This window comes from Dendropsophus ebraccatus, chromosome 3 (assembly GCF_027789765.1).
Source record: "Dendropsophus ebraccatus isolate aDenEbr1 chromosome 3, aDenEbr1.pat, whole genome shotgun sequence".
In the NCBI taxonomy this organism is placed as follows: Eukaryota; Metazoa; Chordata; class Amphibia; order Anura; family Hylidae; genus Dendropsophus; species Dendropsophus ebraccatus.
Window position 1 is genome coordinate 169,526,017 of NC_091456.1, and position 18,985 is coordinate 169,545,001.

Sequence of the window (18,985 nt, forward strand, 5' to 3'; positions counted from 1 at the left end):
TAAACCAGGATAAAGCATGACCACATAAACCAGGATAAAGCATGTCCACATAAAACAGGGTAGAGCATGACCACATAAACTAGGGAAGAGAATGACCACATAAATAGGGGGGTATCTTGACATCAACCAGGATAGAGCATGACCACATAAATAGGGTGGTACATCATTACATAAACCAGGATAGAGCATGACCACATAAACCAGGATAGAGCGTGATAGACAAGATGGCGTTGTTTTTAAAAGAAAGCAGACTCTTATAATCCTGGCCATTCGGCTGCTCCCGCATAGAAGGGGTTGTCTTTGGTGAGGTGATCCCTTTATAACAATTCTCCCAGCTTCCATATCTATTGGCACAGTCACTCCTGCAATATTTATAGCTGCATCGATCTTGTAGGAGACATGAGGAAACGCTGAGGAAATTATTTGCACAATTCTATTGGCTGAACAAACATAATTGGCCATTAATGATGAAGATGGCGCTTCTCCTGTTTACCGGATCAATGGGATGTCTATGGGAAAGTGAACCAGATACCAAGGTAAACATTTACCATATAGAATTGCCTCGAGTCAGCGGGATTTCTGAGGAGTCACCGCCACAATGTATACAGAAGAGAGGAGCGTTTACCTTAGAACATTCTTGTGTATATATAATAGATGCAGCAGAGCTAGATTTGTCACTCAAGTTTGAGGAAAAAAAAGGGAGCAGCAGATGTCACATTACATTAAATATTCAGAGGTGATCATTCTCCATGGGCTGGGGTAATTGTAGGGGGAACTAAATAGACCAGCAGTAACATTGCACAATGGCCTCTCTGCTGCCACCAATATCTGCATGGAGAACTGCAGAACTGCACAAGCCCCGGTCCCAGCACAGTTAAATACCACAAGTCATACTGAGTCTCCCCTGATGTCTATTTAATAAATGATACCATTAGAATAGACATTACACTGGGGGAGCTGTCTGTGTCACTAGTGCTGTAGCCTCCCCTGATGCCTATATAGTACATGATACCATTAGAATAGACATTACACTGGGGGGAGCTGTCTGTGTCACTAGTGCTGCAGCCTCCCCTGATGTCTATATAGTACATGATACCTTTAGAATAGACATTACACTGGGGGAGCTGTCTGTGTCACTAGTGCTGCAGCCTCCCCTGATGTCTATTTATTACACGTTGCCATTACAATAGATATTATACTGGGGGAGCTGTCTGTGTCACTAGTATTGCAGCCTTCCCTGATGTCTATATATTACATGTTACCATTAGAATAGACATTACACTGGGGGAGCTGTCTGTGTCACTAGTGCTGCAGCCTCCCCTGATGTCTATTTATTACACGTTGCCATTACAATAGATATTATACTGGGGGAGCTGTCTGTGTCACTAGTATTGCAGCCTTCCCTGATGTCTATATATTACATGTTACCATTAGAATAGACATTATACTGGGGGAGCTATCTGTGTCACTGTTGCTGCTGTCGGTGTAATGTCTATTCTATTGGTAACATGTACTGTATATAGACTTCAGAGGAGACTGCAGCACTAGTGACACAGACAGCTCCCCCCAGTGTAACGTCTATTCTAATGGTAACATGTACTGTATATAGACATCAGGGGAGGCTGCAGCACTAGTGACACAGACAGCTCCCCCAGTGTAATGTCTATTCTATTGGTAACATGTAATATATAGAGTTCAGAGGAGACTGCAGCACTAGTGACACAGACAGCTCCCCAGTGTAATGTCTATTCTATTGGTAATATGTACTGTATATAGACATCAGAGGAGACTGCAGCACTAGTGACACAGACAGCTCCCCCAGTGTAATGTCTATTCTAATTGTAACATGTCATATATAGACATCAGGGGAGGCTGCAGCACTAGTGACACAGACAGCTCCCCCCAGTGTAATGTCTATTCTAATGGTAACATGTATTATATAGACATCAGGGGAGGCTGCAGAACTAATAACAATTTTATAGGCCTGGATGATGCTCAGCATTTGGCCGACTATGGGTGTTTTTTTTACAGTCACAGGGGAATCCTTAAGGTTCATCTGCCTCTTGTGAAATCCTACCAGCTGTAGTGCCCAGCGGTCTGCAACATGCAAAATAAGGTTCCCCCGGGTCTCGTAAAACTACAATCCCAAGTTCTAGTTGCCAGCTGCAGACCACTTATGGAATAACATATGAGCTCAAGCATCTAATAGTCTGAAAGATCTGTCAATTAAGTATAACTGGGAAAAGTTTAATGAAAAGGCCCCCTTACTACTCACCTGGTATTTTACATTTGTGTTGTCCTATTAGAGGTGACCCCTTAATATCTGATATACAATATTATACTTTATTATGTTATTATGTTGGGTTTTGCACCTTTAGCTTAGACAACAATCACTAATATACAGTCTACTTACCCACCAAGTCCATTCAATGAATAGAACCAAGGCCAAGAGTCGCTCATCTTTCAGATAATACACACAAGGACATGGACAATGCAGATTCTCTTTATTGGGATTTCCACATTTTGGCCTCATGCACCACTGCATAATGAATGGCCACAACTTACATGTTGCACAGTGGAGTCACGGGGCCCACACAAGTCAAGGTACCCTACTGTACCCCCATATGACTCCTAGATCTCTATGTCCTTTCAGATGCCACGGTATCAGTCTATGATTGTCGCAATAAGACACTATATGGCATTACAAGCAATGCTTAGGGCTCCGTGTGTCTGCATACAGACTATGCAAGCATCTCTGCTACTGTACGGGCATATGGTCTTAGTATCTTTGGTCATTAAAGGGGTAGTTGACAATTTTTTTTCCTTTCAAATCAACTGGTGTCACAAAGTGCCAAAGATTTGTAACTTACTTCTGGTAAAAAAAAAAAAATCTAAAGTCTTCCGGTACTTATCAGCTGCTGTATGTCCTGCAGTCCTGTGTTGTATTATTTCCAGTCTGGAGAGCAGGAGATGTTTTCTATGGGAATATGCTGCTGCTCTGGACAGTTCCTGACATGGACAGAGGTGGCAGCAGAGCGCACTGTGTCAGACTGGAAAGAATACACCACTTCCTGCAGGATATACAGCAGCTGACAAGTACTGGAAGACTGGAGATTTTTTAATAGAAGTAAATTACAAATCTTTGGCACTTTACGGCAGCAGTTGATTTGAAAGAATTTTTTTTTTGGTGAACAAACCATTTAAAACAAATAAGGACTTCACATAGCTGGGGACCTTGGAGCTGGGACCTCGTCCACAGCCAAGATGGTTGGAGTTGTGCATCTGTTAATGGGAAACTTCAAAGTGAGAACAAATATGACCATCTCTCCAATGAACTGACAGTTAGAGTAGTTTTCCTTAGGACATTATAAAGGGTTCCACCCCCCAGGAGTTCTGAAATGTAAAAATGACTATCCTTGCTATAGGGTAATCTTAAAGGGTAAAGCTAATGAGTTCATATATATTGAATAGAGTGATATCTCTCTGCATAGAAATATACCATTACAGTCCCTTTCCCCTTTATAGCATAATCCTGTCACAGATGGAAAAACACATTCCCAATGAACCAGCTATCGAGCTTTGATGAACAATTGTGGGTCATCGGAGGTTGAAGCGTTGTCTCTCAATGGCTCTTGATTTGTCACCTTTCCCGATGAAGAAACAACAATTGTTTTGCTATTGGCAGCAGCCAACTTCTGTATCCGTGATATGGCGTCACAGGCCGCCAACACCTCATCACTCTCAAAGTCATAGTCCGGGATCAAGGCCTGTTCTATACTGAAATCTGTCTGGTTGCTCTCCGAAGCTTCTGCCGCATCGGCTTCTTTCTTCTGGTGGAGAAGCTTTCGAGCCCAGCTCAGATCTTCCTCCCATAACTCCATATTAGAAGGGCAGATGTGAATCCCAATCTGGAAGCTCCTAATGGCCTGTAGATGACGACACACATACATTTATTAGGGATGACTTTTCTTCTTAATACTGACCATACACTTTATATCGCTTTAAGCCGAACACTTATTCGGCCAACACTTTTCCCTCCCATAAACACCGGACATGGCCAAGCATACACGTATTCTAAATAATAGAGAAGAGAGAGAGTCTCTGCCAGTAGTTTACAAAAACGATCAAGCATTCTGAAATCCAACAAGCGCCATCTTTTTCCTACAACATCTGCCATCTGGAGAGAGTCAGAAGGCCACCAAACACAAAAGATGGTCACTCAGTCCACCAGAAGTGGCGTTGGCCAAGTTTATTCTAATGTGTACAGCCAGCATAACACCTGCATGCACAATCAGGTCATAAAGTTTGTTTCTAATGTGTAACTATAGATCTACATAGGAGCTTAGACTTAAAAAGTTGCTTTGTTCTCATATTTTAGCAACTGAGCAAGAAAATGATAGATGCAAGAGGACTAGTTTCATGAAAAAGTGTCCCGGGTTCGGCAACTTCCGAATGCTTGGAATTTAAATCCCTGTCTGTGGAAAAGTTGGATGCCGCCCTAGGGAGTCCTGGAAAAACTGAATACAGCCATAGGCCATAGGCTGCCTTCACCTTCTCCAGATGTGGGAAGTTAAATGACGAGAATTCAGGTTCGGAGAAGTTGCCGACGTTCAAACAACACTTGGTTTTTGTTTTGCTTTCGTTCGAGAAACATGGTATCCAGCCAAACCTCCTGAGACAGCAGAGGATGATGTGTTGTCTCGAGAGGATGCATTGTCTTGAAAAAGAAGAGCCCGTGGAGCTTCATTTAAGAGTCTCGAAACACAGGACTAGCCAGATATACCTCCGGGAAGGACCCAGCCAAGGCTTCCACCTAGCCAGAATCCTGCTCCACACTGATGAGGGGCAACACCCCGAAACAGCTATCTGAGGATGGATACCTAGCCTTGGTTTTTCCCTCGTCATTAAATTGACTGGCTCCTTTCCAGAGGGATATCTGGCTAGTCCTGTGTTTCGAGACTCTTAAATGAGGCTCCACAGGCTCTTCTTTTGCATATTCATGTTTTCCATGGAGCAATGCACCTAGAATTTCACTGCATTGAGCGCTTTAACCGGCAGTTCTATTGTTTGGCTGGTCTCCCTGAGATCAGCAATCTGTTTCTCTTATGGCATTGTCTTGAAAGGAAGGGAGGCTCTGGAAACATCAACCCACTAAAAATCAAAGCACTGTGCAACTTCTGGTCGTCAAGAAAAGCACTCTGAAGCCAGTACTAGTAGTGATAACACTATATTAGTAGAGATGATCGTTCATCGGGATTTTTCAAGTTGGTTCAAACTCGAACCATCGGCTTCCCATTCACTTTGAGTTAGTCTGAGTTAGTCTGTCTTAGAAGTCAAGGCGGGATCGTTCAGCCGGAACCCAAAGATGAGATCGCACACTCATTCTGACGGGACCCAAAGATTACAATGGAAGACGTAAGAAAGGTAAGAATAGGCTCTTTGTTATGTTCTTCCCAAGGGCCGCAACATATTTAAAGTTTAGTTTGAGTGGAAGTCCCCTTTAATGCAAGGCAGGTAGGTTTTAATGTTAAGATGAACATGGCTATTCCCTGTAAATCAATCATGACTATTTATATATGTCATAACCCTAGTAAACACTGGCCTGCAGCAAGGCTGAGCCCTTACAGGATGGTAATGAAAGAGCGCCAGCAAAGAGCGGCATTATGTTCTCAGCGAGGTGACATTTACAGAACAATGCTTGCCGGCAGTGGTTTATTGTCACCAGGCTTCAGACAAGTAGAGAGCTCACAGTTCTGACAAGTCACAAAATTGCTATGCAAATAGCTAATAAACCAGTGTTTGCTGTCAGCTTAGCTCCCACTGGGTGCGGTCAACACAGATCAATAATGGAGGCATGAAAGATCAAAGCCAAGAGAAGTCAACCAGCGATCAAAAAGGACAATGTCTGCCGGGGATAAGGGTGACATCACTATCCAGGGCGTCAGGGAGCAACCTGTATTCAACAGCACAGGTCATGGTCAGGGAGCAAGGTGCCATGGGGCTAAGGGGGTGGACTTGATGTTCAGTCTGAATGTAGAGAGGAGAGTCACGGCCTGCAGAAGGGACGATCAAAGGAGGAGGCAGTGGGGAGGTCTAAGGGCCCTATAACACGAGACAATTATCATGCGTATTATCGTTGTATCATTTGAATTTAAAGTGTAACTGTCTTTTTTTTTTTTTTTTTCAGAAGTCAATAGTCCAGGTGATTTTAGGAAACTTTGTAATTGGGTTTATTAGGCAAATATGCCATTATCTGCATTACAATAAGCCTTTTCCCAGGTCCCCCCCCTCCCTCCTCTCTCTCATTCGCTGCTCATTATCAGGAAATCTCGACTCTTTTACATCAGTCGAGCTCTGTGTAACCTATAGAGAGGGGAGGGGGAGGAAGGCGATTAGTCGCCAGCAGAGAACAAAAGATTACACAGCGGGAGCTGTGTGAAAGCCGCTATTCAAAGGTCAGTGCTGACTTTAGAGGAGATAGCCCGGTAATGTAGCAGTAAATTAACTCTTTGTTGTCCTGTCCTCCACCCCTCCCCTCTCCATAAGAGAACCATGAAGACAGGGGGGAGAGCTTCAAACTGCTTTTTCATGATAAAAATGCATTTTTCGGCTAATAAACCCAATTACAAAGTTTCTTAAAATCACCTGTAATATTGATTTCTGCAAAAAAATAAATAAATTAAACGACAGTGACACTTTAAACAATAACCTTTTTGTGTAAATGCAGGCAATGATAAAATGACCAATGTGTTGACTCCAAAATCATCGTTAATCGTTCGCTGTAACACCCCATTTGTTCAATGAAATTCTGCATTCGTTCACTAATCGTTCCGTGTAAGGGCCCATTGACACTATGGAATTAGGGCAAAATTTCAAACGAAGGTCGCTCTGCAGACCCCGCTTGAAATTCCGTCCTAAATCCGTAGTGTGAACAGGCTTTAATTTCCCATTGTCCTTCATTTGCTGGGATCAGATTGAGTGAATGATCGCGCTAAAGATCATAACTAACAACTATTGTTCTGTGTAATGTGGTGAGGATTTCGGGTAAACCATAACCGCTGCAATCATTTATTGTTAAAAATCGCTTCATCTAATAGGACCCTGACAGCAGCACACGGCAGAACATAGGACGGACGGCAAAAGTCACACACTTAACCATTGATATCCCAAGGACGGTTCCTCCTCTGCAAATCTGCAGCTTGTTGCTGTGAGCGCCCCTTCTCCATGGATTAATGCTACGCCCTGTGTGGTGGCCAGGTGCCACACTGCCAATGCAGATCCTGCCGCTGGCATTGGATGTGCCACAGTTTCATCAGTCACTGCTTATAGGTCATACATATGTGCTGAAGGGATGAAAAGGTTCTAATATACACCATGTTCCACTTCTCCGACATAAGGCCAGTATACATATACCACTACACACTCTCCATTACATCGTGTGAGTATAGACCACGAGCACACCTTGAAGGCACTGTGAATGCCAATACAAAATAATAGGGCCTTACTTTCCATGTGCCATTAATAATAATGGAGTTCTATATGGCAGAGGAGTCTCTGGGTATTGTTTAGTCAGCCATTTTCCACAGGGCAGGTTGGAAAGTTATCTGATAATAACTTGGTCACGAGTATTGGACTAGGTTCCTCAATAAGATCAGCCCCATCAGCTTCTTCATACCCCCTTTCCCTCCAACAGGATCAGTTCCATCAGCTTCTCCAAACCCCTTCCCCTTGATTAGTGACAGTTTCATCGGCTGTTTATCCACATCCCTTCTCCCTAGATCTGTTTCAATGCACCTACATTAACTTTGGTAGTATCTGTCCCTATAGCTTCTCCACACCCCTTTCCCTCTAATAGGATCAGTTCCATCAGCTTCTCCACACCCCTTGCCCTCTATTTGGGACAGTTCCATCAGCTTTTCCACATCCCTTCCCCTCTACTAGGGACAGTTTCATCTGCTTCTCCACACCCCCTTCCCCTCCAATACGATCAGTTCCATCAGCTTCTCCACATCCCCTTCCCCTCTATTAGGGACAGTTCTATCCACTTCTTCACATTTCGTTCCCCTCTATTAGGGACAGTTCCATCTGCTTCGTCACACCCCCTTCCTCTCTATTAGGGACAGTTCCATCAGCTTCTTCATACCCCCTTCCTCTCTATTAGGGACAGTTCCATCAGCTTCTCCACATCTCGTTCCTCTCTATTAGGGGCAGTTCCATCAGCTCCTTCACATCCCTTCCTCTCTATTAGGGGCAGTTCCATCAGCTTCTCCACATCTCATTCCTATCCTATAGATTTTATATGATTTCCACCTAAAGAAAAAGAAACCTGAGGCCACATAACTGGCCATAAAAAATAATGGGCTTGGTGGCGAGCCAGGATCTTGGCGTTGATGTAACCTTGACTCCTACCACTGATCAGAACAATAAACAGATGGAAAAACAGCCAGGCCTAAAATGAAGGTTAGTCAAACAGACAGACTTCCCATCGCAGGTTACGATACTGTGTGTAAACAATCCCCGAAAGGCAAAAAAACCACGGGACTGGTAGCGCTAGGCAACTGAAAGCCACAAATGAGGACTCATGAACTTCTGAAGAGATGATTCATGTTCACGCTGTCATCAGAAAACCATCTACAGGTCATCGGTATCTAAGAATGTATCTGGAACCGCCGCTCTCGACCGGGGAACACAGATCTGATGCTTTCATGTTTCATCAAGTCCTACAAACATTCGTGTGATAATTTTATCGTAGGAGGCGCCGCTGGACCTCAGAGATAATTTCATGTTTTCTTGGCAGAGGAAACGCTGCACATCTGCACAGAATATCCTACACTTATATCTGGGAAACGTCAGGGAATTATTTTACAGAAAATAGAGGGGATTATGGCCAAAAAGTTAGGATTGAATGAGATCGGAGACCCCTACCTGATTTATTTTTACCATCTGGACTTTTAGGAAATTTTTATTTGCATATTTCACATTCCTCTGTTTCCATACGTTGGTGCGTCTAAGGTTGAATGCTGATGCGACCTAAGGCTATAAACTGAAGCTGACATTGACACGGAAAAACTAGAATGGAATTTTTTATTTTTTTTTTGTGGTTTGGATCCACTCCTGGTTTTGGTAAAAAATATGGACCAAAATATGGCATTAAATGTAAACAGAACCTAAAAGTGATTTTCCAGTAAGAGCTTATATTGGATTTGTGTCAAGGACATGGAACTCTGGGCGTTATTACAATATGTTAAGAAATGATGAAAGTTTTACTAATTAATGGGAAGACATTTAGTTTAGAACTTAAAGGAAACCTATCATGCAGAAGCCCGGGGGCAGAACCCATCCTACCCCTTAATGCTTATCATAGTTAGTATCTCCTCCCGGTGATGCTCCTGAGCCCTGGACCTGTTTACTTTGCCACCACTAGTATTCATGCTTATATGCTAATGGCCAGAGATGAGTCCGACGTCCATAAGAGATCACTGCTCTGTGAGTTTCTATGGACATTGGACTCATCTCTGCTTGTTAGCATAATAAGCAGGAAGACAATTGGTGGGGATGTCTCAGCAATGTGAAGAGCATCCGGAGAATCACCAGGAGGAGATGGTAAGCATCAAAAGCTTTTAACTGAAAAATAAAAAATTTGTTCAATTGGTTTTCTAGAAATTTGAGAAAATCCGATCCTGTTATGTAGTGAGGAAACAAAATATACTATTCCCTGTTCATCAGAACCCTTTAAAAGGGGTACTCCAGAGAAAGAAAAGATTTTCTTTAAAAATCAACTGGTGTCAGTAAGTTATACACATTTGTAAATGGCTTCTATTTAAAAATCTCCAGTTTTCCAATACTTATCAGCTCCTGTATGTCCTGCAGGATGTGGTGTATTCTTTCCAGTCTGACACAGTGCTCTCTGCTGCCACCTCTGTCCATGTCAGGAGCTGTCCAGAGCAGGAGAGGTTTTCTATGGAGATTCGGACAGTTCCTGACATGGACAGAGGTGGCAGCAGAGAGCACTGTGTCAGACTGGAAAGAATACACCACTTCCCGCAGAACATACATACAGGTTATATGCCGTATTATACTCAATATTCTGCAGACAATATTTTCTATTCTTGTGTAATTCAGCTATTATTATTATTCTCTTTTATTATGGGACACATAACGCATTATTAAACTTCCCCGATTTCCACATTTGCACTTTCGTCTCTTCCACTTGTGGTCGGATCACTTAAACCTGCCTGGAAGAGCGAACGACTGTTCAAAAAAAGAAAAACCTCAAAAGCTTCTGGGAAGCTAAAAGCCTGGAGATGGTGTCTGCACCATCCTGCTGAGTAGCTGTAAGACTACAAAGTCTTCTCTAAGTGTCCGCACTGGGAAAGCCGCCAACAGGCATTAACAGGTCACATAACAGAGTGTGTAAATGTAACAGGACTTCGCGGCTACGGCTTCTCCTCTTGTTTCCAAAACAAAGTCAAGCGCTCCCATATAAAACATAGATGAGGTGATAGAAGAGCGTGTTAACTCTTACTGCTTTATAGGGGAACTTTTTTTTAACATGTATAATATAATACTCCCCTTTGTTCTTTGCAAAGCTTGTGGAGTCACAGTGAGAGTTCCCTTGTAGACTGCAGCAGGTTTTACTCACTTTTTCTATTATTTCCTTTACTTTATCTCTACCTCTACAACCCTACCAAAGTCTGGAGCGCACAGGCCTCTTCACAGCTTAGTTTTCCATCGCCATGCTTTTTAGCACACTTCCCAACTTGAGAAGAACATCAAGGAGATTCCCCAAAATATAAAGTCCAGACAAGACCTCCCTGTATACAGACCACAGACCATACCAGCCCTTTATACATCAAGGACCCTCCATACCTTCAGGTCAGTCCTAGATACTTGTGGCTGTCTCATCACAGATATAGCTAAAGACCTGCACCCCACAAAGGGCACTGCAGCTCAGCGATAGTCAGTCCATTTAATCTACTTTTCACCACTGGGAGCCAATATACTTTAGTGAAGATTCCGAGGACTAATGGTGCGTTTACACAGGCAGATTTATCTGACCAATTTTGGAAGCCAAAGTCAGGAATGGACTTGAAAACACACTCAGTCTTTCCTTTTTCACCTGCACCCTGTTTATAGTCTGTTCCTGGCTTTGGCTTCAAAAATCTGTCAGATAAACCTTTCTGTGTAAATGCACCATAACACAGTTACCTCAAGAAAGGACCAGAGGAAACTCCGCACATTAGCTGCTAGGTTTTACTCACTGGGGGTCACTGGGACTAATTCACATGAGGATACCCAAAGCAGCTACTGTGCAGAATACGTATAAGTGGCACATACTTTATTTCTTTAGAGACTGATGGGACGCGGAGTTCATGCACATTTTGATTAACTCCTTAAGGACAGAGCCCAAAATGGCCTTTAGGACCGGGCCAATTGTGACTTTTGCGTTTTCGTTTTTTCCTCCTTGCCTTCTATTACCCATAACTCTTTCATTTGTCCACCTACAGGACCAGGTGAGGGCTTGTTTTTTTTCAGTAGCAGATGTACTTTGTAACGCCATCTTTCAGTCTGCCATAAAATAAATGACGGAACCCCCAAAATATCATTTATGGCGTGAACTTGGGTCAAAGAATAATGCACTTTACAGTAAAACTGACATTTTTCCTTTATTCTATAGGTCGGTCTGAACACAGTGATATGCATGGTTACTAGGTTTTCTAACGTTTTACTATTTTTATTAGCAGTAAAACATTTTTTTTTTAGCGAATAGGCATATTTAAAATGTCCGTATTGTGACTCCTATAGCGCTTTTATTTTTTCATCTACGGGGTCGCATGGGGTGTAATTTTTTTGCATCATGATCTCTAGTTTTTATTCGTAACATTTTTTTCTAGATCAAACGTATTGATTGCTTTTTATAAAAAATTTTATACAAAAAATGGCATTAAAAAAGGCAATCTGTGTTTTTTAGCACTTTTTTTTCACGCCGTTCATTGTGCGGGAATAGTATTGTTTTATTTTAATAGAGCGGACAATTACAAACGCTACGGTATATAATATGTTAATTAAAGGACAACTCCGGCGGGACCCCCCAAAAAAAAAAAAAACACAGACACACACAGACACCATACTCACCATCCCTCCGGTGACGATCGCCACTCCATTCGCCCGCCGTCCGCCTCACCGTCACCTGCCTCCGCCGTCCAGCGATGTCTCTTGCTTCCGGGTCCATGAGAGAGCAAAGGCTGCCAGTGCGCTTGCGCACCGGCAGCCTTTTCATTGGCTGGAGCGCATCACATGGCTTCCAGCAAGCTTAGCCAATCAGGGCTGAGCAAGCTGGAAGCCATGTGATGCGCTCCAGCCAATGAAAAGCTGCTGGTGCGCATGTGCACCAGCAGCCTTTTCTCTCCCATTCACTCTCAATGAAGACGCCGAGGAGGAAGAAGACCCGGACCGCCCCCAGCTCTGACATCACCCGACACCAGAGAAGAGGACCGTGACGACCGTAATAGGTAATGTATATATTCTTTAACTTCCGGGGTGGGGGTCGGGGGTCGGAAAGTGGGGGAAGGGGGCCAGACCGGGTATTTAACCACATTACAAAGTTATATAACTTTGTAATGTGTGTTAAATAAGCCAAAAAAAATTTTCGCCGGAGTTGTCCTTTAACTTTATTACTTTCTATGTGTTTTATGTATGAAATGGGTAGGGGGGGTGATTTACACTTTTATTGGGGGAGGGGCTTTGGGGCAATTTGTAAAACTTTTATTGATTTATTTTTTTACACTTGCAGGCTGCGTTCACACTACGTATATTTCAGTCAGTATTGTGGTCCTCATATTGCAACCAAAACCAGGAGTGGATTAAAAACACAGAAAGGATCTGTTCACACAATGTTGAAATTGAGTGGATGGCCGCCATTTAATGGCAAATATTTGCTGTTATTTTAAAACAACGGCTGTTGTATTGAAATAATGGCCGTTATTTACCGTTATATGGCGGCCATCCACTCAATTTCAACATTGTGTGAACAGAGCCTTTCTGTGTTATTAATCCACTCCTGGTTTTGGTTGCTATGAGGACCTGACATGAGGACCAAATACAGCCTCAAATATACTGTGTGTGAACCCAGCCTCATAGTTCCCTTAGGGAACTATCACATTCATATATTGGATCAAGCTGTGGTAGGCTGAATCAGATGACCGATCAGAGGACTGCACAGAGGAAGGTAAGAGACCTCTGGCAGTCAGGAAATGTGATGCTCCGGTCACTTATACTTAAACGCTGCAACGATCGCGGCGTTTAAGGGGTTAATGGCAGGCGGCCGCGCGATCGCAGCGGCCCGCCATTAAGGGTGAGGGCCTGGCTGCAGATAGCAGCCGGTCCTCACCAGCTATGGGGCGGGCTCAGCTCGTGAGCCCACTCCATAGCCCGGGACCGCGCCAGGGCGTACATTTATGTCCTCTTGCGTTAAGGCCCAGACAGTGAGGGCGTAAATATACACCCTGTGTCGTCAAGGGGTTAAGGACCGGGCCAATTTTCAGTTTAGCGTTTTGGTTTTTCCTCCTTGCCTTCTAATACCAATAACTCTTTTATTTATAGCTACTGAGCCATGTGAGGGCTTGTTTTTTCAGGAGCAGGTGCACTTTGTAAAGACGTCTTTTAATCCACCATAAAATGAATCACGGAACACCCAAAATATCATTTATGGGGTGAATATAGAACAAAAAAATAAAATTCCTCAAATTTTGGGTGGTTCCATGATTACGTAATGCACTTTACAGTAAAACTGACAATTTTTCTTTATTCTATAGGTGAGTCTGAATACAGCGATATGCATGTTTACATAACTTTTCTAATGTTTTACTATTGTTATTAACAGTAAAACTTTTTTTTTGCAAATAGGTATGATTACAATGGTCCTATTGTGACTCTTATAGCGCTTTAATTTTTTCACCTACGGGCCTATATGGGGCCATAATTGTGTAGATCGGACTTATTAATCACTATTTATTATATATATATATATATATATATATATATATATATATACACTCACCGGCCACTTTATTAGGTACACCATGCTAGTAACGGGTTGGACCCCCTTTTGCCTTCAGAACTGCCTCAATTCTTCGTGGCATAGATACAACAAGGTGCTGGAAGCATTCCTCAGAGATTTTGGTCCATATTGACATGATGGCATCACACGGTTGCCGCAGATTTGTCGGCTGCACATCCATGATGCGAATCTCCCGTTCCACCACATCCCAAAGATGCTCTATTGGATTGAGATCTGGTGACTGTGGAGGCCATTGGAGTACAGTGAACTCATTGTCATGTTCAAGAAACCAGTCTGAGATGATTCTAGCTTTATGACATGGCGCATTATCCTGCTGAAAGTAGCCATCAGATGTTGGGTACATTGTGGTCATAAAGGGATGGACATGGTCAGCAACAATACTCAGGTAGGCTGTGGCGTTGCAACGATGCTCAATTGGTACCAAGGGGCCCAAAGAGTGCCAAGAAAATATTCCCCACACCATGACACCACCACCACCAGCCTGAACCGTTGATACAAGGCAGGATGGATCCATGCTTTCATGTTGTTGACGCCAAATTCTGACCCTACCATCCGAATGTCGCAGCAGAAATCGAGACTCATCAGACCAGGCAACGTTTTTCCAATCTTCTACTGTCCAATTTCGATGAGCTTGTGCAAATTGTAGCCTCAGTTTCCTGTTCTTAGCTGAAAGGAGTGGCACCCGGTGTGGTCTTCTGCTGCTGTAGCCCATCTGCCTCAAAGTTGGAGGTACTGTGCGTTCAGAGATGCTCTTCTGCCTACCTTGGTTGTAACGGTTGGCTATTTGAGTCACTGTTGCCTTTCTATCAGCTCGAACCAGTCTGCCCATTCTCCTCTGACCTCTGGCATCAACAAGGCATTTCCGCCCACAGAACTGCCGCTCACTGGATGTTTTTTCTTTTTCGGACCATTCTCTGTAAACCCTAGAGATGGTTGTGCGTGAAAATCCCAGTAGATCAGCAGTTTCTGAAATACTCAGACCAGCCCTTCTGGCACCAACAACCATGCCACGTTCGGTTTGAACTGCAGGAGATTGTCTTGACCATGTCTACATGGCTAAATGCACTGAGTTGCCGCCATGTGATTGGCTGATTAGAAATTAGGTGGTAACGTGCAGTTGGACAGGTGTACCTAATAAAGTGGCCAGTGAGTGTGTGTATATATATATATATATATATATATGTGTGTGTAGTTTAAAAATCAGCAATCCCGTTTTTTTACCGTTTTTTGGTCACGCCGTTTACCGTGCTGGAATAATATTGTTTTATTTTAATGAATCGGATGATTACGCACGTTACGACATATAATATGTTTATTCATTTTATTATTTTTATGTGTTTTATTTATAAAATGGGAAAGGGGGGTGATTTAGACTTTTATTGGGGGGGGGGCCTTTGGGGCATTGTTAAAAACATTTATTTATTAATTTTATTATAATTTTTTAGTCCCCCCAGGGTACTATTACATTCATGTAATAGGTTGCTCACACTGATCACTGCTATGCCATAGCATAGCAGGGATCAGTGTCATCTGTGATCTTCTGATAGAGTCTGCCTGTGGCCTGTGGCAGAATCAGAAGACTGAAGATCAGACTGCACAGAGGTAAGCAGTATACCTCCGGCAGTCAGGCCATGCGATCGGGACCCCCGCACAGCTATGATGCTCCCTAGTGAGGCCCCCTAGCAGGGCGTACATGTACACCCTACTGCGTTAAGGGGTTAAGATTTTGTGCAAAAACTAATTTGTGTGATCACAGCCTTCAGGATTTTGGGATTATTGTGCACTATTTTAGGGTCCATATAACTTAGTAGTTCATTTTATATATTTTTGCTGGAAACAGGGAACATGTAATTTTGCTATTATTTTGGGGATTCTTTATGTCATTGTTATACTTCATAAAAAAAAATTTATTAGTCCCAACAGAGAAATAAACCTCTTGATCCATTGATCGCTTCTGCAACACAGATGTTGGGCAGGAGGATCGGGCATGCTGATCTTATTGTTATTTCCACCACTATATCAAAGCATTACCATGGGGTTTGTTAAGAAACTAAGTCAACAAATAGGGTGATTTGGTGTATTCTTTCAGCTTTTTTTGACCCTAAGTGGAAAAATAATACCCTCAAAACAAATTTTTGCAGAGTGACCTGCTCCAGTTTACGGGACCTGCGATATTCAGCGCTGCTATCACTGAGATTACAGGCTTCATGTCATCCACACGTTTGGAAGCTGTTTCAATTGTCTCTTTGCGTTTGCCAATGTTAACAACACAATGACTTTTGCTCTAATTAAAAAATGGCAGCGAATAAAGGGCATTCCAAAAACTTTCAAAAATTGGCTGCTGAAAACCACACAACGGGAATGAACCCAAAGCACAAAATATGTTTTCCAATTTTATGCTTTTCTTCAAACATATGAGATATGAATATTGGCTGTATCCTATCATTGGGAAATATCTTTTATTATAATCTTTTTTCTTTGTAATTTTATGCGCATCGAGAAGTATATTAAAACAGCCGACAAATGTTCGTTCTTCTCTTGGGCCCCAGTAATTATTAGGGTCTGTGAGCTACAAAAGCGAATCAACTAAGTAACCCCAGGAGTGGTGAAGATTTAGGAGTTCAATTGGCTGCAGTTGCTGCTGGCCCCTAGTCCAAGGGACCTTCAGTCCTCCAAGTCCCAACTATGCACTTTCGAATTTCGAGGCCATCATCTTCTGATCATACCAAGGTGCTTAGTAGTGTGTCCTTCCATAACCTTCACAGCCTCATCTACAGCTGGTCATGGACTGCAGATTGAAAAGGACAGCAGGAGGAACATGAGAAACCATGCTAAACTTGTCACCAGGGCAAATCCAGGAGGAAAAGTGCACAATGTCTACCACATGTAAATGATCTAGTCCAAAATAAAGTAAAAGTTGAACAAAACTAAAGTGAACCCGTTATCGCTTTCATGCTGCCCAAACCATGTGTCACTGAGTTGGTCTTGGCGGCTTCTCTCAGCCCCACCATTTTTGAAGGAAAGATCTATCAATCAAGGCCGGTGGGTGAGAAGAAGCCACTGGAAACCACTCTAAAGACTCGTTCAGGCTGCATAAAAATGACAACCAATTTTTTTTTAAATGGGAGAATCCTGAGGTGGTACCACTGAATACTATCATCTGTGTGGTAAGCTTCTACTTAGTAATGGACAAGCTGTATATACTGTATGCTTTACCACCTTGATTGGAAAGTATAGTATATCTTCTCAAGTCAGAAACAGGCACATAGTCATAGAGGACAGGTTATAGGTATGTTGTAGGAAGAGGGGCAAAAAGAACTCTAGGATTACGGCCGATGAGTATTGTTGAGTGGAGATGCTGAACTGTTCGGGTTTGACTGCATCCAACTTCTGCAGCCGCGGGGAGTCAAATACCGAGCCTTTGGGTTCAGAGAACGTCCTGAACTAGAACAGTTCAGTATCTCTGTTCAATACTACCAATGGGCTATTAGTCATGCCACAAGAGCAAAATCATATGTTATTTTCTATGGGTATAACATGGCAATTGGTTGGTGGGGAGTTTATTTTTGCAGCATTTTGATCTGCCAATACAGTGCTGGGAAACTAGTTCTTACCCACAGAAAACTTGTAAAAATTCCCCAGGTTCAGCATTTATTACAAGATATCTCTGTTTTACACCTGCTCTCTATATGTAAAACATGATGCTGAGCTTTTCTGGAGGGTGAAATACATCACATAGCGGGGCCACAGATCTAAACACCTCCGGCCCAGGCTTTTCTCACTGTGACACAATGCAGAGGATCCACGCGCACAAGGCCGCACATAAATCGTGTCTGTGGACCTGGATATAGTCGAAGTAATGGAGCTTCAGCGTCAGTGGTGTCTGGCGGGAATGTGTTACCAGGCAGCTGGGTGTAAACACAGTAACAAAGCATTAAAGGTGTGAGCCCAATATTTACGGTAGTGCAAGAAAAACTTTATATGTTTTCCGGAGAGAGAATTTATGAATGGCGCTGATGAGGAAGAATACACCCAACCTTCCTGCTACGGCTACTTACAATACTACAAATATATTGTATATAATTGGATGCAATCAATGCCACCATGCACATGGCACACCAATGACGCCAGCTACGAGAGTGGTACGGACCAGAGAACATACCTGGAGGCAGGCTGGTGTAGCTTTGTGTTATCACAATGTCTTGTATTCCACCTTAAGAAGCTACAGTAATCAGATCAGACGATGGTGGGTGTCCGGCCTTTTCTGTGATCTTCTTTTTTAAGGAAATCTTGTAATTATGAGTTAGGATTTCAAAGACAGTGTTCAGGATTGAATTCAATCGCGTTATTGATCTTCAAAGTCTAATGTTCATACAGCTGCTCTAGATGTAAGACAATCCGTACCGGCTTTCAACTCAAGAAGGAGAAACGTGTAACCAGAACGCTGGGACATGTGATCAAAGTGTGAAAAACATAATCCTGAAATCTGGGTCATACCATATTAGTAACCAGTGGGACGTTAACATGTTACTCTATCGATCCCTGCTCACCGTTAGACGTGGAAGATGTCTTCAATCGGGTAACTTTTATCCTGGTGGCCGTGAAGCTTTGATGACTAAGTCTAACTGCTTTCATTGCTACAACAAAGCATTATCAAGTACCATACCACTTCCTGTTGGCTGTACTAAGCGCTCTTTAGAGGCCTGGTACAGGAAATGGCCAAATTGCCATTATGTTTGTCATATTGGTCGCCAATCATCTAGTAATGCCAATATCACCTATAATGTAATCATGGCTTTGGCTTTTCATTTATATCCTAAGACGGACAGACTATTATTGATGATGGTAAATAGGGTGTAACTAAAAAGGGGCCAGAGGTTAAAGTTTCCCTTGGATACCAGTGCT

General features: G+C 42.8%; 1 protein-coding gene across 1 annotated transcript in view; it reads right to left on the reverse strand.

Moving 5' to 3' along the window:
- Positions 1–2,487: 2,487 nt before the first annotated feature.
- TTC33 (tetratricopeptide repeat domain 33) overlaps positions 2,488–18,985 on the reverse strand; it is a 147,597-nt gene continuing 131,099 nt past the window's right edge. The window contains exon 5 of the mRNA XM_069964767.1: positions 2,488–3,926. Coding sequence (XP_069820868.1) covers positions 3,570–3,926 — 357 coding nt within the window. The 3' untranslated portion in view covers positions 2,488–3,569. The remainder of the gene's footprint in view (positions 3,927–18,985) is intronic.